Raw genomic sequence first — 26901 nt, forward strand, 5'->3', positions numbered from 1 at the left:
ATAGTGCTAACTAACCTTTGGGGAAAAAGACTGATGTAATGGAATAGGAATAGGAGTGGAGAAGTGGGGGGGGGGGGGCGGGCGGGGGCGGGGAATGGAGCTTTCATTTTCCACTGAATAGCTTTCCTGCATAACTGAGTTTACTAACAACATACAAAAATTTTTTTTTTAAAGCATACTTGGATTAGAGCAAATATATAACAGTATGCCAAAAAAGTTTTGCTTTAAGTAGAGCAAATATGTCAGAAATAGTTTCTAGTTATGGTGAATGCTTCCTTTTTTGGATTGTTCAAACTCACATAGTCAAAGCAATAGGAATGTAGATACTTCAAAGTTCTTTCTTAAAACTTACAATATTAAGGCTTAGCTTTCTTGCCAGCTCTTCATCGCTTTTCAGTTGTTCTTCCATCTCTCTTTGCCTTTTTTCTGCCTGTCTCTTTTCCTCTTCTTCCTCCTCTGCCAGTAATCTCTGTATGTATTCTTCACTGGCTTTGTTTTCTTCTTCCTCATTGGCTCGTCGCTCTGCCTCCACCTTAAAAATGATTAATAAAGAACAATCCTTCTCTGAACTTTTTAGTATACTTGCAATATTTCTTTCCTTTTTTAAAGATTTAATTTTATTTATTTTTGGCTGTGTTGGGTCTTCGTTGCTGTGTGTGCAGGCTTTCTCTAGTTGTGGCGAAGGGGGGCTACTCTTTGTCATGGTGTGCAGGCTTCTCCTGTTGTGGAGCACGGGTTCTAGGCATGTGGCCTCAGTAGTTGTGGCTCGCGGGCTCTAGAGCGCAGGCTCAGTAGTTGTGGCGCACAGGCTTTGTTGCTCCACAGGATGTGGGATCTTCCCAGACTAGGGATCGAACCTGTGTCCCCTGCATTGGCAGGTGGATTCTTTCCCTCTCAAACACCCGGGAAGTCCCAATATTTCTTAATAAGAATAGAAAAATTTAAAAAAAAAGAACAAATTGGCAGGAATTAAAATTTCTCAAATGAAGTACAAATCTGGAGAGGGAAATTCCTGTAGAATAGTTCAGGAAGTCTCCTTCAGGAAGCCTTCCCCAGTCAGTCCAATGAAACCTTGATCAAAGTCTCATCCTTCCACATTTCGGTCCTTATCACATTTTCCATTACACTGTCACACATTTCTGGAAGTCTTTCTAGGTGATACTTTTCCTCAGTTAACAGAAGGCCATGTTCTGACTAATTTTGGCATAGGTTTCTGAACTAAACCCTAGCAAGGGAATGGAAATGATAAAAACTGACTTAAACCAAACAGTGTCCTTCCCTGAAGTTGGGATGAATCCCCAAACACGGTGGGCAGAAACAACCACAATGGTCATTATATGATTTACAGATGAGGAAAGACACAGAAAAGCTTTCCTAGATCAGAAAGTGATCTAACTTTCTTTTCTTAGCTCAGTAACTGGCAGCGGGGAGACTCAAACTCAGCATCTAGGACCTAAGGCCATGCTTGTGGGCATCTGAACTATACTTCCTGAAAGAAATAATGTAACAACTACTTTAGACATCTAAAGAATTTGACTCAAGAATAAGTCCTTGACCCAATTCAAGTGAAGGTGACGTGAGTAAAGGTTTGTTAAGGAACTTTTAAGTCTTCTTGCTCTTAAAGGAAAGCCACTGGAAGAGACAGCTGGTTCTTCCTCTGCATACTGTTGTATATGCACCTGAGGTTCAGAAATGTGCAGCTACCTTGTTATTAGCCTGAGGATAAAGACAGCTGACAGAAGTTAGCAAAGAAATGGAACTAGAGTTCTGGATGAAACCGACCCTGAAGCCCCTATTAACCTCTGGAATTCCAGTGAATTACAATTTTCTGTCACCTGTACTCAAAAACATCCTGAAAAAACCTGTTCTCACTATACTGTTGTAAAGATTAAATTACTCCTTACTTAAGGAACTTCCCTGGTGGTGCAATGGTTAGGAATCCGCCTGCCAATGCAGGGGACACGGGTTCGATCCCCGGTCTGGGAAGATGCCACATGCCACAGAGCAACTAAGCCCGTGTGCCACAACTACAGAGCCTGCGCTCTAGAGCCCGCATGCCCTAGAGCCCGAGCACTGCAACTACTGAAGCCTGCACGCCTAGAGCCCATGCTCCACCACAAGAGAAGCCTGAAAACCACGAGGAAGAGTAGCTTCTGCTCGCCACAACTAGAGAAAGCACGTGCGTAGCAAAGAAGACCCGACGCAGCCAAAAAATAAATAAATAAAACCCGTACTTAAGAACATCGTCTAGACAATATGCTGACAATTAACTATCATAATTATTTACTAGTTCTTCCAGAGCTCTCATGGTCTAATACAGTAGCCACTAGCTACATGTGGCTACTGAGTAGTTGAAATGTGACTAGTCCAAATTGAGATGTATTATAAGTAAAAAATACACAATTGCACACTAAATAAGAAAAAAAGTCAATACTTTCTATACTGATTACATAATAAAATATTTTAGATATACAGGATTAAATAAAATATACATAAAAATTAATTTCATCTTTTTTTAAAATACTTTTTAAAAATATTTATTTATTTTGGGCTGCGTTGGGTCTTCGTTGTTGCACGCGGACCTTCTCTAGTTGTGGCAAGCGGGAGCTACTCTTCGTTGCGGTGCGTGGGCTTCTCGTTGTGGTGGCTTCTCTTGTGGCGGAACATGAGCTCTAGGGTGCATGGGTTTCAGTAGTTGCGGCACATGGGCCCACTAGTTGTGGCTCGCGGGCTCTAGAGCACAGGCTCAGCAGTTGTGGCACACGGGCTTAGTTGCTCCGCAGCATGTGGGATCTTCCCAGACCAGGACTTGAACCCATGTCCCCTGCGTCAGCAGGCAGATTCTTAACCACTGCACCACCAGGGAAGCCCCTCATCTGATTTTTTTTTTTTAAATCTTTAAAAAATGTGGCTAATAGAAAATTTTAAATGATATATGAACCCACACCATATTTCTATTGAACAACACTGCTCTACATTAATCAGGGTAGGGGGAGTACTAGGGCTTTCCTAGTACTAGTGAAGTTCAAAGGCCGTAAGCAACACTCCCTCTTTTCATATTTAGGTACTTCACAATTAGCCCTTTATGCTTTCCTCACCTAAATGCATTGTTTGTGCCCCCAAACTTTATATTTTGAAGCCCTAACTCCCAATGTGATGATATTTGGAGGTGGGGCCTTCGGGAGGTAAGGGTCATGAGGGTGGAGTCCTCATGAAAGGGATTAGTACCCTTAGAAGAAGACACACAAGACAGATGATCTCTCTCTCCCTTCCTCTCTCTGCCATGTGAGAATACAGTGAGAAGGCAGCTGTCTACAAGCCAGGAAGCAGGCCCTTGCCCAATACCAGATCTCCCAGTACCTTAATCTTGCACTTCCTAGATCCAGAACTGTAAGAACAAATGTTTGTTGTTTAAGTCACCCAGTCTATGGTGTTTTTGATATAGCAGCCTAAATGGACTTAAGACACCCATAATCTACCACCTTTTCCCCATCCTTTATGCTCAAAGCTTCCCGGAAATTAAAAAAATTTCCTTCATACTTAAATGCTTACAGATCACTATCACATAAGAAGAGCATGTATAAATAAATTAAAGCTAGTTTTAAACTATTTTGAACACATGTAAAAAAATGGAGCCTTTATAAAGCACATTAAAATTATTAACATTTCAATATATACTATTTATTTACATAAGCACATAATGTAAACACAGCAGAAAAATCTTCCAGAAAAGAGCAACTATTTAGTACTTACCTTGCTTATCTCCTCTTCATATTCTCTTCTTAATTCCCCAGGTTTACTTAATAGGCGAACTGGCTGATAGTCATCAACTGTTTCAGATCAAGAAAGAAAATTATATTATAGGCAACACCGAATTCTATGGCTAGCTCTGATCTTCCACTAAACCTATATTAATATAAAAATGCAAAATTAAAATAAACATACAATTATTAACAGATATAGCAATTTTTTTTAATGGAATTCCATTTTAAAAGAAAGGCCAGGACTTCCCTGGTAGTGCAGTGGTTAAGAATCTGCCTGCTAATGCAGGGTACATGGGTTCGATCCCTGGTCCGGGAAGATGCCACATGCCACGGAGCAACTGAGCCCATGCGCCACAACTGCTGAAGCCTGCGCAACTAGAGTCCATGCTCCGCCACAAGAGAAGCCACCACAATAAGAAGCCTGCGCACCACAGCAAAGAGTAGCCCCCACTTGCCGCAACTAGAGGAAGCCCGTGCACAGCAACAAAGACCCAATGCAGCCAAAAAATAAATAAATAAAATTAAAAGAAAAGAAAAGAAAGGAATCTACGTTCCCTGGAATTAACCAAACACAAAAAAAAAAAAGGTCAGGGACTTCCCTGGTGGTGCAGTGACCAAGAATCTGCGCTCCCAACGCAGGCGGCCCAGGTTTGATTCCTGGTCAGGGAAATAGTCCACATGCTGCAACTAAGAGTTTGCATGCCACAACTAAAGATCCCGCATGCCACAACTAACACCTGCCTCAGCCAAAAAAAAATAAAATAAATAAAATAAATAAATAACTATTAAAAAACAAAAAAAGAGGGCTTCTTCCCTGGTGGCGCAGTGGTTGAGAGTCTGCCTGCTGATGCAGGGGACACGGGCTCATGCCCCAGTCCAGGAAGATCCCACATGCCGCGGAGCGGCTGGGCCCGTGAGCCATGGCCGCTGAGCCTGCACATCCGGAGCCTGTGCTCCGCAATGGGAGAGGCCACAACAGTGAGAGGCCCACGTACCGCAAAAAAATAAAAAATAAATGAAGACCAAGGTTTGTGGCAAAGGATCCTTTAAAACAAAGAGAGAGAGAGAGGCCAGAGGTTTTCTGGTTCAAAATGGCACATGAACACATATACTTAGCTTTTTCTCTAGAATCCATTAACATAACAATAAAGGAAGTTTTTAAAAGTAATTCTACAATAATAGCAAACACATATTTCTCAAAAAAGGTATATACAAATGGCCCACAAGCACATGAAAAGATGCTCAACATCACTAGTCATCAGGCAAATCAAAACCACAAAGAAATACACTTTGTACCCATTAGAGTGGCTACTATAAAACAAACAAAATAACAAGCATTGGCAAGGAGATGAAACTGCAATCCCTGTGCACTGTCAGTGGAAGTGTAAAATGGTATAGCTGCTATGGAAAACAGTATGGCGGTTGCTCAAAAAACTAAACATAGAAATACCGTGTGATCCAGCATTTCCACTTTTAGATACATATCCAAAAGATCTGAAAGTAGGGTATCAAACAGATACTTATACACCATGTCATAGCCAGCATTATTCACAACAGCCAAATGGTGGAAGTAACCCAAGTGTCCATCAACATGAATGGATAAATAAAATACGGTAAATACATACAATAGAATATTATTCAGTTGTATAAAAGAATGAAATTCTGACACATGCTACAACACGGATGAACCCTGAAGACACCATGCTAAGTGAAAGAAGTCAGACACAAAAGCATAAACACCTACTTTGTCCTCTACTTATATGAGGTACCCAGAGTAATCAAGTTTGACAGAAAGTGGAATGATAGTTGCCAGGGGTTAGTTAGAGGAAGGGGGAATTGAGGAGATATTGTTTAATGGGTACAGTTTCAATTGTGTAAGATGAAAAAGTTCTGCAGATGGATGGTGGTGATGGCTGCACACCAATATGATGTTCTTACTGCCACTGAACTGTACACTTAAAAATGGTTAAAATGGGGATTTCCCTGATGGTGCAGTGGTTAAGAATCCGCCTGCCAATGCAGGGGACACGGGTTCGAGCCCTGGTCCGGGAAGATCCCACGTGCTGTGGAGCAACTAAGCCCGTGCGCCACAACTACTGAACCAGCGCTCTAGAGCCCGTGATCCACAACTACTGAAGCCTGCACGCTCTAGGGCCTGCACGCCACAACTACTGAATCCACATGCTGCAACTACTGAAGCCCACACGCCTAGAGCCCATGCTCCGCAACAAGAGAAGCCACTGCAATGAGAAGCCTGTGCACTGCAACAAAGAGTAGCCCCCGCTCACCACAACTAGAGAAAGCCTGCGCACAGCAACGAAGACCGAACGCAGCCAAAAAACAAAAATGGTAAATTTTATGTTATGTATATTTTTACCACAATAAACAAAACTTGATAAAAAATAAATCACTTTGGGAGTTCCCCGGTGGTCTCGTGATTAGGATTTGGTGCTTTCACTGCCGTGGCCTGGGTTCAATCCCTGGTAGGGGAACTGAGATCCCAAAAGCCGCGCAAAAAAAAGGAAAAAAGTAAATCACTTTACACATTAGACACAATTAAAAATAGCTAAGATAATTTAGAAAAAGAACAATGAAGAGAGATTTACTATATTAGATATGAAACACAATTACGTAGAATTAAATGAAGAAGGCGTGGTACAAACACAGCCATCAAGAAACAGTTAAAAAAAAAAAGAAAATCCCCCAAACAACTCTGGAAAACAAGCAAACTGTTGTTTGATTAGGTAAACAGTATACAATGAGGATGTATCATTCACCAAGCAGTGTGGTTCCCCAGGAACTTTCAATTCCTGGGGGAAAAAAAAGTTAAGATGGCTGTTTTACACAATACTCAGATTGCAGGTGAATTTTAAAAAATTTAATGGAAACTAAAAATGAGTGAAGAAAATATAAATGATAAATTCAAATTTTTAAGATAGGGTAGATTTCCTGAATAACAGAAGAAATACCCAAACAATACTTTTATATGATGACAAACATCACAAAGTTAAAAACAACAAACTGGGAGAAATTATTTGCAAATACAGAAATCAATAGGCAATTAACATGCAGACTATAACAAGAACTTCTACAGATTAAGAAAAACACACTTCAGTAATGGGCAAATGAAAGGAACGTGCAATTTACAGAAGATGCTTAACTACTCACTCTATAGTAAGCAGAGCATTGTAATTTAAAAAAAAAATTGGGGACTTCCCTGGCAGTCCAGTGCTTAAGACCCTGCGCTTCCACTGCAGGGGGTGCGGGTTTGATCTCTGGTCAGGGAACTAAGACCTCACAAGCCACACGGTGGGGCAAAAAAAAAAAAAAAAAATTTTTTTAATAGAACTACTGAGATTTTTAATGTTTACTTATTTGTACACAGGTAAATCTAAACTAAGATCAGTAACTTTTTCAACCGAAAACACAACAAATTTAAATTGCCTTAATATGCTTCCAATAATCTAAATGCAGCAATTATTTGCTGTTTCTTAAACAATTTCTAAGAGTATGACAAATTTAAAAAAAATCCGTTTTATAGACTAGAAGCGACTATGACAGTCAGTGCCATCTGTTTGAAGTACCTCACAATACTCATTTGTGTTAGTTAGCTCTAAAATTTCTCTCGTAAACTACTGAAATTAAATGTTCCCACTGTACTTAATATTGCTTTCTTATGGTGAGTGTTCTTCTTAAGAAGTCAAGATTCACTAAAGGAAATTTATTCCCATATTTTTTATTTTACTCTGAAAGAAAAATCCAAGTTAATTGAAGAATTAAATGTCCAATACTGGACCAAAAATAAAAACAAATAATAAAACCTAACTTGAACAATCAGGATGTTTATAAAATTATTCTTCCATCCCTCAATTTGACTCCGCTTGCATCATCAAGGAAACAGTTTCTACTCCCAATTAAATTAAATTTGCTCTGTAGTACCAATCTCCCTCTGAAACCTGTAGGAATTATTCTTTGGCTTTTTCTAGCTTCTGGTGGTTTGCCAGCAATCTCTGGTGTTCCTCGGCTTACAGATGCATCACTCCAACCCTCTGTCTTCACATAGTCTTCTCACTGTGTGAATTCACATCATCTTCCTTCTGTGTGTGTGTGTCTGTGTCCAAATTTCCCCTTTTTATGAAGAGACCAGTCATAATAGATTGCAGCCCATCCTAATGACCTTAACTTGATTACCTCTGTAAAGACCTTATTTCCAAATAAGGTCACATTCAGAAGTATTAGAGGTTAGAACTTAAATATATCTTTCTGTTACGTTACATGTAACAATGTGTAATACATCCTCACTGAAAAACTAAAAAACACTACTGAGAGGAATAAAGATCTAAATAAGTAGAGAAATATACTATTTTCATGGGTACGAGGGCTCTATATTGTTAAGATGTCAATTCTCCCCAAATTGATCTATAGATTCAATGCAACCCCAATCAAACTCCCACTAGGCTTTCAGTAGAAACTGACAGGTTGATTTTTAAATTTACATGGAAATAGAAAGGACCTAGAATACTCAAAGCAAACATGAAAAAGAATAATAAAGTTGGAGAACTACTACTGTTATTGACCTAGGTTCTTGGACTCTTTAATCAACAGAAAGTGGTAAGAGGCCAGATGAGAAATTCAGGCAAGGCTTTACTGGGACTTGTGCTACAGCACAAGGGAGCAAGAACAAGTAACAGGTGCCCCCCGTTCGCTCCCCAAGGGGCGCAAGCTGGGTCCTTAGATGGGGTGAGGGTAGGGGTGGACTGGTGGGTTGGGCCAGAGGGGTGGCTTAGGTGGTCTGCCCACCCCCTTGGTGGTGCTGTGTGCAGGGAGCATGCTATTGCTATTGCTCCTGGCACCTCAAAAGTGGCAGTTGGGTTTTGGCCTTTTTGTGTCTCATTGTTCATAATTTGCCCCAAATGCCCATGAATGTAGTTATTATTTTTAGTCCCTTATAGTTTTTGTTGTATTCTGTTGGTTGAGGAGATGTTTGTCCAGGCACAAGCACTCCAGTAAAGGGTCTCACGGCCCAGGTCATCTCATTACCATAAAGCTACAGTAATGAAGACACTGTGATTTAAACATTAGAATCAACAAATCAATCAGTGGTGGGACTTCCCTGGTGGTCCTGTGGTTAAGACTCCATGCTCCCAATGCAGGGGGCCCAGGTTCAATCCCCAGTCAGGGAACTAGATCCCACACACCACAACGAAGATCCAACATGCCCCAACTAAGATCCAGTGCAGCTAAATAAATAAACTAAATAAATATTTCAAAAAAAAGTCAGTGGAATATAGACCCACACTTACAAGAAAAGCTTTTACAAGTGATAAAGGAATAACTAATATTCATAAGGAAAAAATTAACCTCTATCTCATCCACTATTCAAAAATTAATTTGAAATGGACCATAAGCCTAAACATAAAAGCTAAAACTGTAAAGTTTTTAGGGGAAAAAACGAGGAATATTTTCATATTCCTAGGGTTTTCTTAGATAGGACACAGAAAGTAATAGCCATAAAAGGAAAAGTTTATGAATTAGACTTCATGAAAATTAAAAATTACAGCTCATCAAAAGACACCATTAAGGACTTCCCTGGTGGTGCAGTGGTTAAGAATCCCCCTGCCAATGCAGGGGACACAGGTTCGAGCCCTGGTCCAGGAAGATCCCACATGCCACGAAGCAATGAAGCCTGTGTGCCACAACTACTGAAGCCCGCACTCTAGACCCCGTGAGCCACAACTACTGAGCCCATTCGCCTAGAGCCTTCACCACAAGAGAAGTCACCGCAATGAGAAGCCTCTGCACCACAACAAAGAGTAGCCCCCGCTCGCTGCAATGAGAGAAAGCCCGCGTGCAGCAACGAAGACCCAACACAGCCATATATAAATAAAAAATAAATTTATAAAAAAAAAGGAAAGAAAATGAATATGCAAACCACAGACCACAGAAAATATTCACAAAACACATCTGGCAAAGTACTGATACATATCACTACTTAACTCCTACACTCAATAATACAAAGATAAAACTCAAGGGGCAAAAGATTCAAGCAGGCACTTCACAATGGAAGACATACAAGTGGCCGGACAATAAAAAATGAAAAAAGATTCAATATCATTAGTTACCTGGGACATGAAATTACAACTACAATGAGATACTACTACAAATCCATCAGAAGGATTAAAATTAAAAAGACAGGTAACAGCAAATGTTGGTGAGTATACTGTAAGTGAACCAAATATGTCCCCTCGAAATTCACGTAGAAATCTTAATTCAATGTGATGGTATTTGGAGATGGGGCCTTTGGGAGGTCTAATTAGTTCACGAGGGTAGAGATCCCATGAATGCGATTAGCACCCTAATAAGAGGCCAGAGAGCTGGCTAGCTCTCCACTATATGAGAACATAATCAGGAAGAGGGCCAAATCAGGAACCAAATTGGCCAGCACCTTGATCTTAGACTTCCCAGCTCCAGAACTGTGAAAAACAAATCTATTGTTTAAGTGACCCACTCCATATACTTTGTTACAGCAGCCCAAACTAACTAACGCAGATGAGCAGAAGCCAGGATTTGTATATGTTGTTGCTGGGATTAGAAAATAATACAACCACTTTGAAAAATGACCTGGCAGTTTATTTTATAACCAAACACATACCTACTCTATGACAGAGCACTTCCACTCCTAAGTATTTGTTCAAGAAAAGTGAAAACATATGACCACAAAAATAAACTTGTACAAGAATCTTCACAGCAACTTTATTCAAAATAGCCAAAAGCTGGAAACAGCTGAGGGACCACGAACTGGAGAACCAACAAGGGAAGTGGATGGAGGAAGGGAGCCCACAATCAGCTCCACTCAGCTCTGCAGCACTGAACTGGAAGTGATAAGAAATGCTGGTATTCTGCTCCTCCTGGAGGGATGCTTGACTGGGAGCTAGGGAGACAGGGAGCCCTGTCTTCCTGTCTTGGCCACACCCACTTGGAGTGGAGCTTCCCTCTTGTTGAGTTAGGGAGGGAGGAGAGCAAATTGTGGCTGCAGAGAACAAGGGAATTCCCTGGCGGTCCAGTGGTTAGGACTCCACGCTCTCACTGCCGAAGGCCTGGGTTCAATCCCTGGTGGAGGAACTAAAATCCCACAAGCTGTGCAGCATAGCCAAAAAAATAAGAAAGATTAAAAAAAAAAAAAGTATAGTAGAACAATAATTAAAAAGAAATAAACTACTAATAATCACAAAGGGATAAATCTGGAACATTATACTATGTAAAAGAAACGTGTACAAAAGAATACACACTGTATGATTACTGTTACGGGCTGAATTCTGTGCCCCCAAAAGATATGCTTAAGTGCTAACCCCTGTACCCAAGAATGTGATCTTATTTGGAAATAGGGTTGTTGTAGACATAACTGAGTTTATACTGGAGAAGGGTGGGCCCTTAATCTAATATCACTGGTGTCCTTGAAAGAGAGACAAAGAGAAGAGATGACTTTGTACAGACACACAGGGAGAATGTCATGTGACTATGAAAGCAGAGGCTGGAGTTATGCAGCTGCAAGCCAAGAACACCAAGGACTGTCAGCAACACTCAGAAGCTAAGAGAAAGGCATGTAACAGATTCTCTCCGAGAGACTTCAAGAGAACATGTGTCTGGACTCCTAGCCTCCAGAATTGTGAGAAAATAAAATCTGTTATTTTAAGCCACCTGATTTGTGGTAGTTTGTTATGGCAACCCTAGGAAACTAATAGAATTCCATTTACATGAAGTTCTAGAGCAGACAAAACTCATCTATGGTGGGAAAAAATAAAAACAATTGTTGACTTTTGTGGGGTGGAGGGAGGGCTCAACTGGAAGGGACATGAGGATAATTTCAGGTGTGATGATAATGTTCTACATTTTTATAGGGGTTTGCGTTACAAAGGGTTATACTTATGTGAACACACAGTGAGTTACAATTAAGATTTGTACATTTCAATTATATGTAAATTTTACAGTGAAAGAAAAAAGTTATAAGCTAATATTTATCTTTAATAATATGTATACTTCTATGTGAAGATGTGGCACATATATACAATGGAATATTACTCAGCCATAAAAAGAAACGAAATTGAGTTAATCTGTAGTGAGGTGGATGGACCTAGAATCTGTCATACAGAGTGAAGTAAGTCAGAAAGAGAAAAACAAATACTGTATGCTAACACATACATATAGAATCCAAAAAAAAAAGGGGGTTCTGAAAAACCTAGGGGCAGGACAGGAATAAAGACACAGACATAGAGAATGGACTTGAGAACACGGGAGGGGGAAGGGTAAGCTGGGACAAAGTGAGAGAGTGGCACGGACATATATACACTACCAAATGTAAAATAGATAGCTAGTGGGAAGCAGCCACATAGCACAGAGAGATCAGCTCAGTGCTTTGTGTCCACCTAGAGGGGTGGGATAGGGAGGGTGGGAGGGAGACGCAAGAGGGAGGGGATATGGGGATATATGTATATGTATAGCTGATTCACTTTGTTGTAAAGCAGAAACTAATACACCATTGTAAAGCAATCATACTCCAATAAAGATATTAAAAAAACCAAAAAACAAAACAAAGCAAATAATATATATACTTATATGTATATTTAAGGGGAAATGAAATAAAAAAATAGGAAATCAATGGATGGATAGATGAAAAGATATATGACAACAAGTATAGCAAAATGTTAATTGCCACATCTGGTTATGGATATATGAGAGTTCACCATAGAATTCTTTCAACTTTTCTCTATAATAAAATTTTTTCATAATAACATGCTGAAAAAAATGTAAGCATACTACCAAAATCTCTTTTAGAATGAAAGGAGGGAAGGAAGGAAGGAAAGAAAGAAGGGAGGGAGGGAAATAAAAACAAAAACAAAAACCAAGGGTTGGCAAGGTGTAACTACACCTCTGGTACACTACTGGTAGGAGCGTAAATTGGTAAAACCATTTTGGAAAACTGCTTGGCAGTATCTCCTAAGGCTTACCCTACCTGTAATACCCACCAAGGGATAGTCTTAGGTTCTATTAAACATTCAAACTCAGAAAATGACCATAAGGCCACGTTTGGCATCAATCTAACAGCATGAAAGCAAGCAAGCCAGGTAACCCCTACCCCACAGAAGCCAACATCTCTTGTGGCAACAATACAGGCACAGGTTCCCCACAAGAAAAATGCCCAGTTACAGTGGTCACTACACTCAAGAGAAGCACAAAGCATAGTATCCCAATCAGCATTATCATTCCTCCCAATAAAGACGTAATTTGTCAATCAGAAATAATTTTTACCACAATCAATGCTTGCTACCTAGTAACATCATTGACATTCTTACCCTCATTCTGTTTTGGGAGAAACAAAGCTAGAGATTTCATCAAAGGACAGATTTTCATATAGCACAGGAAAAGATTTAACTCTTTATCCACATTCTATGACCCCCAAATCCCACTCTATATCCAACAGAAATGTAGACATATGTTCACCAAAATACAAGTATAAAAATGTTCACAGTAACACTATTCGTAACAGCCTAACAGGATACAGAATTTTTCATTGCTTTCACTATTTAATATTTATACAACATAGTACTATGTAGCAATGAAAATAAACCATAACCACATGTATCTCATCAATCTAACCATGAGCTGAAGAAGCCCCACACAAGAGTACAGGATTCCATTTTTAAAAAGGTTCAGAAACAAGCAAATATGATCCATGGTGTTACAGGCCAGAATAACATCAACAGTTACAGGAACGGGTGAGTGAATAGATTCTGCAAGAGAGGATTCAGGAGTTCTGGCAAAGTTCTGGGTCTTGAATGTAGTACTGGTTACACAGACATGTTCACTCTGAAAATTCACTGAACTGTAGACTTATGATTTGTACACTTTTGCATGTACCTGTCAATAAAATTTACATGAAAAACAAAGTAAAGAGGATCAACTTCCAGAATCGTAGAGTAAGGAGATCTGCAGACTTTTTCTTCAACAAAACAACCATAACTGGAGAAAGGTATAAAAAATCTGGTAGAATAAAGTTCCTGAAAACTGTCCTAAGAGCCCACAGCAAAAGAAGAAGTATTTCCCCCACCCCACCAAATTTACTAAATCTCAGCAAGAAAAGTGAGAATCTGTGGCACTGCAGCCACAACTGCTCTGCCCCCTCCCTAACTCAACAAGAAGGAAGCTCCACTCCAAGTGGGTGTGTCAAGACAGGAAGACAGGGCTCCCTGTCTCCCTAGCTCCCAGTCAAGGGGTACATCATCCCTCCAGGAGGAGCAGCATAACAGCATTTCTTATCACTTCCAGCTCAGTGCTGCAGAGCTAAGTGGAGCTGACTGTGGGCTCTGCTCTTCTGTCCACTTCCCACTCAGGCATAATGTGGAACAATAACGGGGCCCCACTGCCCTCATCACAGCTCACTCATAGGGCCAAGGGTTCTAGGAGAGGCAAGCCAAGGAGAATAGACTACCATGCCTGTCCACTGGCCTGTTCCTAAAGAGAGAGGTAAGCCATTGTCTCTGCCTCCAGCTCCAGAGCAGTGGCTCAGAGATTTTGCCAAAGGAAAGAGACAGGCCGTAAGAACTGAGGGCTCCAAAGATTTCCCTCAAAGAAAATGACTTTATTTGGAACAGAATGTGAATTAGTTCAAGCCTAAAGGCACTCTTGAAAACAATAGCAATTTTAGTGGTAAACACTTAAAGAGAAGGCAGGGTGGGACTTCCCTGGTGGCTCAGTGGTTAAGAATCCGCCTGCCAATGCAGGGGACACGTGTTCAAGCCCTGGTCTAGGAAGATCACACATGCTGTGGAGCAACTAAGCCTGTGTGCCACAACTACTGAGCCTGCGATCTACAGCCTGTAACCCACAACTACTGAGCCCGTGTGCCACAACTACTGAAGTCCACGTGCCTAGAGCCCATGCTCTACAACAAGAGAAGCCACCGCAATGAGAAGCCCGCGCACCGCAACGAGGAGTAGCCCCTGCTCGCTGCAATTAGCGAAAGCCCGCGCACAGCAACAAAGACCCAATGAAGCCAAAAATAAATATATATATATATATTTTTTTAAAAAGAGAAGGCAGGGTGGAGCGATGTCAGCAAAATGGCAGAGCAGGCAGCTCCAAGCTCTCATCCCTCCACAGAAACGTCAAAAAAGCAAGGAGAAACTACCAGAGCCAACACTTCCAGAACTCTGGAAAACAAAGGTTTAGAGCAACCAAGAAAAAGGCAACTTCAGGAAGATTGGTTCAAGATGGTGGAGTAGAAGGAGTTGTGCTCACTCCCTCGTGCGACGGCACCGAAATCACAAATAACTGCTGAACAATCATCAACAGGAAGACACTGGAACTCACCAAAAAAGATACCCCACATCCAAACACAAAGAAGCCACAATGAGATGGTAGGAGGGGCACAATCACAATTAAATCAAATCCCATAACTGCTGGGTGGGTGACTCACAAACTGGAGAACACTTATACCACAGAAGTCCATCCACCAGAGTGAAGGTTCTGAGCCCCACGTCAGGCTTCCCAACCTCGGGGTGCGGCAACGGGAGGAGGAATTCCCAGAGAATCAGACTTTGAAGGCTAGCGGGATTTGATTGCAGGACTTCGACAGGACTGGGGAAAACAGAGACTCCACTCTTGGGGGCACACACAAAGTACTGTGTGCACTGGGACCCAGGGGAAGAAGCAGTGACCCCATAGGAGACTGAACCAGACCTACATGCTAGTGTTGGAGGGTCTCCTGCAGAGGCGGGGGGTGGCTGTGGCTCACCGTGGGGACAAGGACACTGGAAGCAGAAGTTCTGGGAAGTACTCCTTGGCGTGAGTCCTCTCAGAGTCGGCCATTAGCCCCACCAAAGAGCTGGGTAGGCTCCAGGGCTGGGTCGCCTGAGGCCAAACAACCAAAAGGGAGGGAACCCAACTCCACCCATCAGCAGACAAGAGGATTAAAGTTTTACTGAGCTCTGTCCATCAGGGCAACACCCAGCTCTACCCAGCATCAGTCCCTCCCATCAGGAAGCTTGCACAAGCCTCTTAGACAGCCTCATCCAGCAGAAGCCAGGCAGCAGAAGAAACAAGAACTATAATTCTGCAGCCTGTGGAACAAAAACCACATTCACAGAAAGATAGACAAAATGAAAAGGCAGAGGACTTTGTACCATAAAAACAAACAAGATAAAACCCCAGAAAACAACTAAATGAAGTGGAGATAGGCAACCTTCCAGAAAAAGAATTCAGAATAATGATACTGAAGATGATCCAGGACCTTGGAAAAGGAATAGAGGCAAAGATAGAGAAGATGCAAGAAATGTTTAACAAAGAGCTAGAAGAATTAAAGAACAAACAAACAGAGATGAACAATACAATAACTGAAATGAAAAATACACTAGAAGGAATCAATAGCAGAATAGCTGAGGCAGAAGAACAGATAGGTGACCTGGAAGACAGAATGGTGGAATTCACTGCCATGGAAGAGAATAAAGAAATAAGAATGAAAAGAAATGAAGACAGCCTAAGAGACCTCTGGGACAACATTAAACACAACAACATTCGCATTATAGGGGTCCCAGAAGGAGAAGAGAGAGAGAAAGGACCCGAGAAAATATTTGAAGAGATTATAGTCGAAAAATTCCCTAACATGGGAAAGGAAAGAGCCACCCAAGTCCAGGAGGCGCAGAGTCCCAGGCAGGATAAACCCAAGGAGAAACATGGCGAGACATGCAGTAATCGAACTGAAAAAAATTAAAGACAAAGAAAAATTATTGAAAGCAGCAAGGGAAAAATGACAAATAACATACAAGGGAACTCCCATAAAGTTAACAGCTGATTCCTCAGCAGAAACTCTACAAGCCAGAAGGGATTGGCATGACATATTTAAAGTGATGAAAGGGAAGAACCTACAACCAAGATTACTCCACCCAGCAAGGCTCTTATTCAGATTCAACAGAGAAATCAAAAGCTTTACAGACCAGCAAAAGCTAAGAGAAATCAGCACCACCAAACCAGCTCTACAACAAATGCTAAAGTAACTTCTCAAAGTGGGAAACACAAGAGAAGAAAAGGACCTACAAAAACGAACCTGCAACAATTAAAAAAATGGTAACAGGAACATAATTATCAATAATTACCTTAGACATGAATGGATTAAATGCTCCAACCAAAAGACATACGCTCATTGGATACAAAAGCAAGACCCATATATATGCTGTCTACAAGAGTCTCACTTCAGACCTAGGGACACATACAGACTGAAAGTGAGGGGATGGAAAAAGATATTCCATGCAAATGGAAATCAAAAAGAAAGCTGGAGTAGCAATACTCATATCAGATAAAATAGACTTTAAAATAAAGAATGTTACAAGAGACAAGGAAGGACACTACATAATGATGTAGGACACTACATAATGATCAAGGGCTCGATCCAAAAAGAAGATATAACAATTATAAATATATATGCACCCAACATAGGAGCACCACAATACATAAGGTAACTGCTAACAGCTATAAAAGAGGAAATTGACAGTAACACAATAATAATGGGGGACTTTAACACTTCACTTACTCCAATGGACACATCATCCAGACAGAAAATTAATAAGGAGACACAGGTTTTAAATGACTCAATAGACCAGGTAGATTTAATTGATATTTATAGAACATTCCATCCAAACATAGCAGATTACACTTTCTTCTCAGGAATAGGAATAAACCTAGGAATAAACCTACCTAAGGAGACAAAAGACCTGTAGGCAGAAAACTATAAGACACTGATGAAAGAAATTAAACATGATACCAACAGACAGAGAGATATACCACGTTCTTGCATTGGAAGAATCAATCATGTGAAAATGACTATACTACCCAAAGTAATCTACAGATTCAATGCAATCCCTATGAAATTACCAATGGCATTTTTTATGGAACTAGAACAAAAACTCTTAAAATGTGTATGAAGACACAAAAGACCCCGAATAGCCAAAGCAGTCTTGAGGGAAAAAAACGGAGCTGGAGGAATCAGACTTCCTGACTTCAGACTATACTACAAAGCTTCAGTAATCAAAACAATATGGTACTGGCACAAAAACAGAAATACAAATCAATGGAACAAGATAGAAAGCCCAGAGATAAACCCAAGCACCTATGGTCAACTAATCTATGATAAAGGAGGCAAGGATATACAATGGACAAAAGACAGTCTCTTCAAAAAGTGGTGCTGGCAAAACTGGACAGCTACATGTAAAAGAATGAAATCAGAACACTCCCTAACACCATACACAAAAATGAACTCAAAATGGACTAGAGACCTAAATTTAAGACTGGACACTATAAAACTCTTAGAGGAAAACATAGGAAGAACACTCTTTGACATAAATCACAGCAAGATCTTTTTTGATCCACCTCCTAGAGTAATGGAAATAAAAGCAAAAATAAACAAATGGGACCTAATGAAACATGAAAGCTTTTGCACAGCAAAGGAAACCATAAACAAGATGAAAAGACAACCCTCAGAATGGGAGAAAATATTTGCAAATGAATCAACGGACAAAGGATTAATCTCCAAAATACATAAACAGCTCAAGCAGCTCAATATTAAAAAAACAAACTCAATCCAAAAATGGGCAGAAGACCTAAATAGACATTTCTCCAAGGAAGACATACAGATGGTCATGAAGCACATGAAAAGCTGCTCAACATCACTAATTATTAGAGAAATGCAAATCAAAACTACAATGAGGTATCACCTCACACACGTTAGAATGGGCATCATCAGAAAAGCTACAAACAGCAAATGCTGGAAAGGGTGTGGAGAAAAGGGAACCCTTTTGCACCATTGATGGGAATGTGAATCGATACAGCCACTATAGAGAACAGTACAGAGGTTCCTTAAAAAACTAAAAATAGAAGTACCATATGACCCAGCAATCCCACTAACTGGGCACATACCCAGAGAAAACCATAATTCAAAAAGACACATGCACCCCAATGTTCATTGCAGCACTATTTACAATAGCCAAGACATGGAAGCAACCTAGATGCCCTTTGACAGACAAATGGATAAAGAAGATGTGGTACATATATACAATGGAATATTACTCAGCCATAAAAATGAACGAAATTGGGTCATTTTTAGAGATGTGGATGGATCTAGAGACTGTCATACAGAGTGAAGTAAGTCAGAAAGAGAAAAACAAATATAGGATATTAACACATATATGTGGAACCTAGAAAAATGGTACAAATGAACCAGTTTGCAGGGCAGAGATAGAGACACAGATGTAGAGAACAAACATATGGACACCAAGGGGGGAAAAGTGGAACAGTGGGTGGTGGTGATGGGATGAATTGGGCGATTGGGATTGACATATATAAGTTAATATGTATAAAATAGATAACTAATAAGAACCTGCTGCATAAAAAATAAATAAAATAAAATAGAAAACTTCAAAAGAAAATGTCTTGCTGTTTCCAATGGGGTTTTTTAGTGGTTTGTCTAAGATATATCTCTATGGAGATCCTAGTGTTGTACCTTTCTTATTCTTCTAAACCTGAGTAAATGTGAATTATAACATTAAATGTTTAAAAAAAAAGAAAAAGAAAAAGCCAATCTCAAAAGCAGTAGGGGGCTTCCCTGGTGATGCAGTGGTTGAGAGTCCGCCTGCCAATGCCGGGGACACGGGTTCGTGCCCAGGTCCGGGAAGATCCCACATGCCGTGGAGCGGTTGGGCCCGTGAGCCATGGCCGCTGAGCCTACACGTCCCAAGCCTGTGCTCCGCAACAGGAGAGCCCGCAACAGTGAGAGGCCCGCGTACCGCAAAAAAAAAAAAAAAAAAGCAGTAGGAAAATTTTGGGGACACTTTACTTGTTCTTGCCCCACACACTCCTCAGCATACTGGCAGTCTTTAAGAGGGAAACCCACGTTCTCAGATTGGGACACTTGTTCCTGGTTCTGGAGGGAAATGAGCAGACTCAGGGCAAGACACACGCTCAGAAAACATCTGAGAAGACCCTAAGCTTTCACCTTGGGCTGATCCCAGGCTCAATTCAAGGCTGGCTAAGTGTTGAAGGACAGCCTTGGCACCAAGCCAATGTGTCAAGACAGAGAAGTGCTTCTTTGTTTTGTTTCTTTTTCTTGTTTTTTCAGCTCCTGACATTCAAAGAAATCTGTCAAAACACTAACCAAACACAAACTAAGACAAAGACTCGGTGATCACACACATTAAGGAACACAGTCTTTGCAAAAATAGTTTGGGAAACTCAGTAACAAATGGCCTATTATAGCCTTCAACAATCAAAAAAATGGTAAACCCCAGGGAAAGGGAAGAATCTGATTCCCAGAGTTACCACATTGTAATATTCAAATGTTCAATTTTCTCCAAAAAACCAACCACAAGGCATACTAAGAAACAAGAACGTTTGGACAATTCAAAGGAACAGAAACCATCCCTAAGGAAGTCTAGACATCAGACTTACTAAACAAAAACTTTAAAATAACTGTCTTATCAACAAATGGCACCAGGAAAACGAGATATCCACATGTAAAAGAATGAAGTTGGACCCTTCCCTCACACCATATACAAAAATTAACTCAAAATGGGTTAAAAACTTAGGGACTTCCATGGCAGTCCAGTGGTTAAGACTCTGCGATTCCAATGAAGGGGGGCAGGTTCAATCCCTGGTCAGGGAACTAAGATCCCACATACTGCACAGCACAGGGGGTGGGGTAAAAAAAAGGATATACAACCCAATAAGAAAAAAATGAGCCTGAGATCTGAACAGACTCTTTACCAAAAGAGATAAGACAGCAAAAAAGCACATGAAAAGATGCTCATATCAAAACTTGTCAAATTGCAAATTTTAAATACACTCAGTTACCGCACATTAATTATACTTCAATAAACCTATGAAATTTTAAAAAATAAACTTAAATAGCACTCACAGAAAAGCAAACAGATGTGCTCACGTGACATGCAATGGCTTGGGCTGACTACAGATAATAACACTGTGTATCATGAAGGCTGATTTTAAAGAATGACATTATGATGGACTCTGTTAGTTTCCTATTTCACACCCAGTCATCTTTGCTTCCTTATTAAAAGAACCTCAACTGTGTTCAAGAAAATGTGTCCAGCTAAAACAAGCAGAACTCTTTATCTGTGGCTGTTTTACCTTTGTAATAGAGACGCCACCCCCTTCCCTCCATGTCCATGCTGGAATACGGGAGCACAGCATTTGTACTGTGACCACAAGGACAAAACCCAATACTAAGGATGGAGGGGGGGGAAAAACGGGGAGGAACCTGGTTCCTTGATGACATCCACATGAGTCAAATTGACTGCTTGCCTCTGAACTTCTTGTTGAGAAAAGATGTCTTCCTTGTTTAAGCCATTATTTGTTGCTGTGTCTCTTGCACATAGTTGATCAAAATTTGTAACATTCAGAGAATTTAGTTCAGAAGTGGGGTCTGAGGTACTAGTCACCCAAATCAGCGCTATGTCACTGTCCAATTTTATGGTCCCACTCTTTTCCCTACTAAGTCCTTTAACTTTTATAAGAGATCTAGTGAGATTTTAAACTCAATTTATGTTGTAATTCATCAACTCACAAGCTCAGGCTCTGGTTTTTGACAGTATCAGCCTATGACTGCAAAAGATGAGAAAACTCTCTTAAGGAAATCACAGAAACTTCCTGGGTTTTTTAATGCCTTAAGAAAGAATTCTACTTAAGTAAAATTTCTGAGTAATGGAAAGGGGGAAAAAAGAATTCTATACAAACCCATGGCAAGCACCCATAGCCTCTCCTTAAGTGGGCACTTTATTCTAGGTAATAACTTAAGGAACTGTTTCATCACTGCATGATATTGGACTGCTAAAGTCACATCCTCTGTAACTAATTTTATCCTCACTGCCATCAAACCCAAACAGTTGCTACAACCAATGTGAGATTCCCACACCTCTGAAGGTCTCCTACTTGCAACTAATCTTGCTATCAATTATCAAACAGGTCTGCCTAGTGATAGCATATTATAGAAATCAAATATAGAAATAATCTTTGGGTGGGCCTGAGACCCAGGTCCTAAAGGTATGTAACCAGCAATAATGCCCAATTACACCATGAGAGTTGTTCTAGCAAAAATACCATTTCCGCTGCTGCTCAGACCTGGATTCCAAAAGTCCAAGCGGTGCTGCCCCTGAAGAAGTGGGTTTCTCTGTCACCAGGCTTGCAGGTCAGTCTTCCTGCTCACTGCTACATATTCATATTGTTTACTTCTAAATCCAGGTCTTAGGTCACATGCCTGACCCTAGGAGATGGGAAGTATGAATCCTGTAATTTCGTGGAGAAGAGAGAACCCTTAGGTAGGAAACTATCAAAACGTAAGATGTTGTGCAGCCACAAATTGTAACTGTCCACCACTTACGTTATTATCTTTACCATCTTAACCTCAAACATTTTACACAAGACACTTCTATACAATGACAGTTAATTACCCATCACCACTTTTTAGTCATACTTACTGAACGGCCACCTAAAACTACATATAAAGCTCCTGAAGAAAACAGGGGAAAAGCTTCATGACATGGGATTTAGCAATGATTTCTTGGATATGACACCAAAAGCACAAGTAACAAAAGTAAAAATAGACAAATGGGCTACATCAAACTTAAATACTTCTGTCCATCAAAGGACACAATCAATAAAGTGAAATGGCAACCTATGAAATGAGAAAATATTTGCAAATCATATCTGATAAGGGTTAACTCCAGAATATATTAGGAATACTAACAACTCAATAACAAAAAAACAAATACCTGATTAAAAAATGAGCAAAGGACCTAAATAAACATCTTTCCAGAGAAGATATGCAATGGCCAATAAGCACATGAAAAGATGCTCAATATCATTAGTCATTTGGGAAATGCAAATCAAAACCACAATGGGATAGCATCTCCCACCCACTAGGATGGCTGTATAAAACAAAACAAAACCATAAAGTAACAAATGACCAAGATATCCTAAAAAGGAACCCTTGCACATTGCTAGTGGGAGTGTTTAAGATTGTATAGCTGCTATGGAAGAGTATAGCAGTTCCTCAAAAAATTAAACATAGAATTACCATGTGATCCAGCAGTTCCTTTCTGGGTACATACCCAAAAGAGTTGAAAGCAGGGATACAGACACTTGTACACCAATGTTCATAGCAGCATTATTCACAATAGCCAAAAGGTGGAAGCCAAAGATGGAAGTAACCCAAAGATCCATTGACAGATGAATGCATAAACAAAGCATGGTAAATACATACAATGAAATATTATTTAGCCATAAAAAGGAATGAAATTCCGACCCATGCTACAACATGGATGAACTCTGACATTATGCTAAGTGAAAGAAGGTGGTGATCTTTTTGTAGTGTATAAAAATATCGAATCACTGCTGTACCCCTGAAACCAATACTGTAAGTCAATTATACTTCAATTTTTAAAAAAATTGCCCAATTGCCCTCCTGGAAAAAAGAAAGAGAGAGGAGAGGAGATAAGGGAAGGGGAGGGGAGGGGAGGGGAGAGAAGGGAAGGGGAGGGGAGAAAAGGGGAGGGGAGGGGAGAAAAGGGGAGGGGAGGGGAGGGGAGGGGAGGGGAGGGGAGGGGAGGGGAGGGGAGGGGAGGAAAGGAAGAAGCCACATACAAAAGCACAAACAGTTACAATGATTCTACTTATATGAGGTACCCAAAGTAGTCAAATTCATAGAGGCAGGAAGTAACAATGGTGGTTGCCACCGGCTGAAGGAAGAAGGAATTGGGGAACTGTTGTTTAATGGTATGGAGTTTCAGTTTGGGAAGATGAAAAAGTTCTGGAAAGGGATGGTGGTGATGGTTGCACACCTATGTGAATGTACTTAATACCTTGGACTGCACACCTAAAAATGGTTAAAATGGTAAATTTTGTTATGTATACTTTACCAACAATTTAAGAAACACACTAAGCTACCACTTAACACCTCCTAGGATGGCTGTAAAAAAATTAAAAGAAAAACAAAAAAAACCCCAGAAAATAACAAGTGTTGGTTAGGATGTGCAGAAATTGGAACCATTACACATTGTGGTGGGAATGTAAAACGGTGCAGACCTGTGGAAAAGTTTGGCAGTTTCTCAAAAAGCTAAACATAGAATCACCATATGATCCAGCAATTCCACTCCTAGATATATACACAAAAGAAATGAAAACATATTCAAACAAATACTTGTACATGAATATTCATATCAGCACTGTTCGAACACCCAAAAGATGAAAACTACCCAAATGTCCATCAATGGATGAGTGAAAAAAATATATCCATAAAATTATTCAGCCCTAAAAAGGAAAGAAGTACTGATATAACCTTGTATGAACTTTGGAAGCATTATGCTAAGTGAAAGAAGCCAGACACAACAGATCACATACTGAATGAACACACTTATATGAAAAACCTAGAACAAGCAAATTCATACAGATTAGAAACTCCGGAAAGGGGGAGGGGAGCGGAAGAGTCATTGCTTAATGGTTGAAGAGTCTGTCTGGGGTAATGAAAAAGTTTTGGAAACACAGTGGTGATGGCTGCAAAACATTGTGAATGTAATTAACAACACTGAACTGTACACTTAAAAATGGTTAAAATGGCAAATTTTATTTACCACAATAAAAAGAATTCCAAAATAAGGCAAGTAGACCAGAGCATAAGCACCACATTCAAAGCCTAAACATGAAACACCGCATGACTTATTGATCACGTGAGTGATCAGGCTGCTAGAGTCCAGTGTTCAGTTTGGAGCATAATGAATAGTACATACTGTGGAGAGCTATGAATAAAAATGGATGAACTAGATGGAACTGGCCACAGAAAGCTATTTTAGGCTCCCAGTGTAACAGGGAAGAGGCAAATCAGACTAGATGTAGGATCTGTTTTTTAGTTTAACCTTTGCTTCCTGTTGCTTTTGTTCACTAAAAGGATACTGTCTACACATAATGGCTTGCCTGGGGGAACCCTGCCTCTCTGCCTGAATGTTAAACCAAAGTGCCTTTGCTCAAGGAAACATCTGGGATATTTGCAAAATTTATGGCTTTTTTACTTTACTTCCTCATCTCCTCCCCCTCTCTGTGCTATAAAAGAAACTGGCATCCAAACCCGGTAAGATGGTTATTTTGAGACTTTAGTCGGCTATCTTCTTGGTCTGTCGGCTTTCCAAATAAACTCGTATTCCTTTCCTCAACACCTCGTCTCTGATTTATTGGCCTGTCGCCAGGGAGCAGAGAGAGCTTGTATACTGTAACACTTGCAAGCTGAAGAATTAAATGAATGGCGATGCACGGCAAGTAAGTTAGAGAAAGTAATTTAAAGTGAAAAAGATATTAACACAAGAATCCACTAGTTTCCTTACTTCTGCTGTTGCTATACTACACTACTGCTCATCTGTGACTATATAACTTTTCACATGACTTAAGACTCTAGCAGGCAATTCTTTTGTTCTGGGTTTTTTCTTTTCATTTTTAATCCAGCAAATATCAATTGAATACAGCCTGCGCTGTGACAATGAACAAAATCGTGCCACTGACCTTAATCAACATTTTGGGACCCATAAAACCCAAATACCCCTGAAAAATTTAGACAAACACTAACCGGGCTTTCTGTTTTATTCTTTTAAAAAATGGATTAGGGGCTTCCCCGGTGGCGCAGTGATTAAGAATCTGCCTGTCAATGCAGGGGACACGGATTCGATCCCTTTCGACCCCTGGTCCGCAAGATCCCACATGCCGCGGAGCAACGAAGGCCGCGCACCACAACTACTGAGTCTGTGCTCTAGAGCCGGCGTGCCTAGAGCCCGGTGCTCCGCAACGAGAAGCCACTGCAATGAGAAGCCCGTGCACCCCAACACAAAGCAGCCCCCGCTCGCGGTAACTAGAGAAAGCCCACACGCAGCCACGAAGACTCAACGCAGCCAAAAAATAATTAATTTAAAAAACTGGATTAGTGGTGATTGGCTTTTAAAAGGATTTTTGATTTTAGATAACAAACGCGCTGGGTTTTACTCACCAATTTCCTCTGATTCTTGCCCAGAGGCTCTAAGCTTGCATTCCTCTGTATAGTGTTTTTGAATTATCTCCCACAGTTCCGTATTGACAAGAGAATTTGTTCGGGTATGGTACCGAGTCCAAGAAGAGACCCGGCGGCGACAGAAGGGACAGCACAAATTTGCCTTTTCGACAGTCGATTGGAAGCATGGTTTACAGAGCGTGTGGTTACAAGGGAGTGTCACAGGCTCAATTAGGATTTCCACACAGATCTGGCACTGGCATTCCAACAAGGAAGGGATGGCGTCTTTGGGTACAGCCATTTTAATATGCTAATAAGGCATATTCAACATCCAACACCTGAAAGAGAAAGAATCGTATTTCCAGCCCAAGTAAGGAAAAAGCAAATTAACAGTTTTGTGTTTAAATATTATGCTCAGCAGCCTACCAGAATTCAGAGATTGGGAGTATCAAACGTCTTGAAGTAAAAAGATGTTCTGCTGGCAAGGTAAACAGTACGACCCTGGAAGACGGTGTATTTGTCCATGTTCAAGACAAACATCCGAAAAAAAAACAAATGAACCTTGGCTGCTCCCAGGCGTTAACAACCGCTGCGGCAAGGAGAACGGTGGGCTCTGGCTCTTTGGCGCCGCAGGAGGCTCGCACCAAGTTCCCCTCCTCCCTCTTACCAGGTGAGGATGCTCTCTTAGTTCCAGGCAGCCAAGCCCGAGGCCGCCTAGGCGCGCAACCACCAGGCCACCGCTCGAGAAAGAACGCTGCTTCCCCCCGGACGCCGGGCTCTGCTGGAGCGGGACTCCAGTCTTACCGCTGCTGTGGGGCCGCAAGCGAGCATTTCCCGGGGCTCTGAGTCCACCCCTCGCCTTTCTTCGGTCAGCCAGAAAGCCTCATCTTGGCTGCAGTGCTGTAGCAAACCGACAAGGGCTAGTGACGTCACAGCTGCCCGCCAAAACGGCCCCTCCCACCTTACAGAACCGACCAAGAGCAGAGACGGCTAACATTTGGCCGGGAGGGACTTCCGGGCCTGCGCGCGCGCCGCCCGCCCCGCCCCCGGGAGAGG

The 26901-nt window shown here is 41.0% G+C and overlaps 1 protein-coding gene across 2 annotated transcripts in view; it reads right to left on the reverse strand.

Annotated features, from left to right (window-relative positions):
- Positions 1–26283, reverse strand: part of RNF168 (ring finger protein 168) — a 40668-nt gene extending 14385 nt beyond the window's left edge. For both annotated transcript variants that reach the window (XR_014326239.1, XM_082840142.1), the window contains exons 1-3: positions 25846–26283; positions 3754–3830; positions 353–532 (exon numbers count right to left, since the gene is read on the reverse strand). Coding sequence is in view for 1 of the 2 variants with exons in the window: in XM_082840142.1 (XP_082696268.1) it covers positions 353–532; positions 3754–3830; positions 25846–26146 (558 nt within the window). In the remaining variant the exon portion in view is untranslated. The remainder of the gene's footprint in view (positions 1–352; positions 533–3753; positions 3831–25845) is intronic.
- Between the last annotated feature and the right edge of the window lie 618 nt (positions 26284–26901).

Source organism: Leucopleurus acutus (genome assembly GCF_964270905.1).
Source record: "Leucopleurus acutus genome assembly, chromosome: 5".
Classification (NCBI taxonomy): domain Eukaryota; kingdom Metazoa; phylum Chordata; class Mammalia; order Artiodactyla; family Delphinidae; genus Leucopleurus; species Leucopleurus acutus.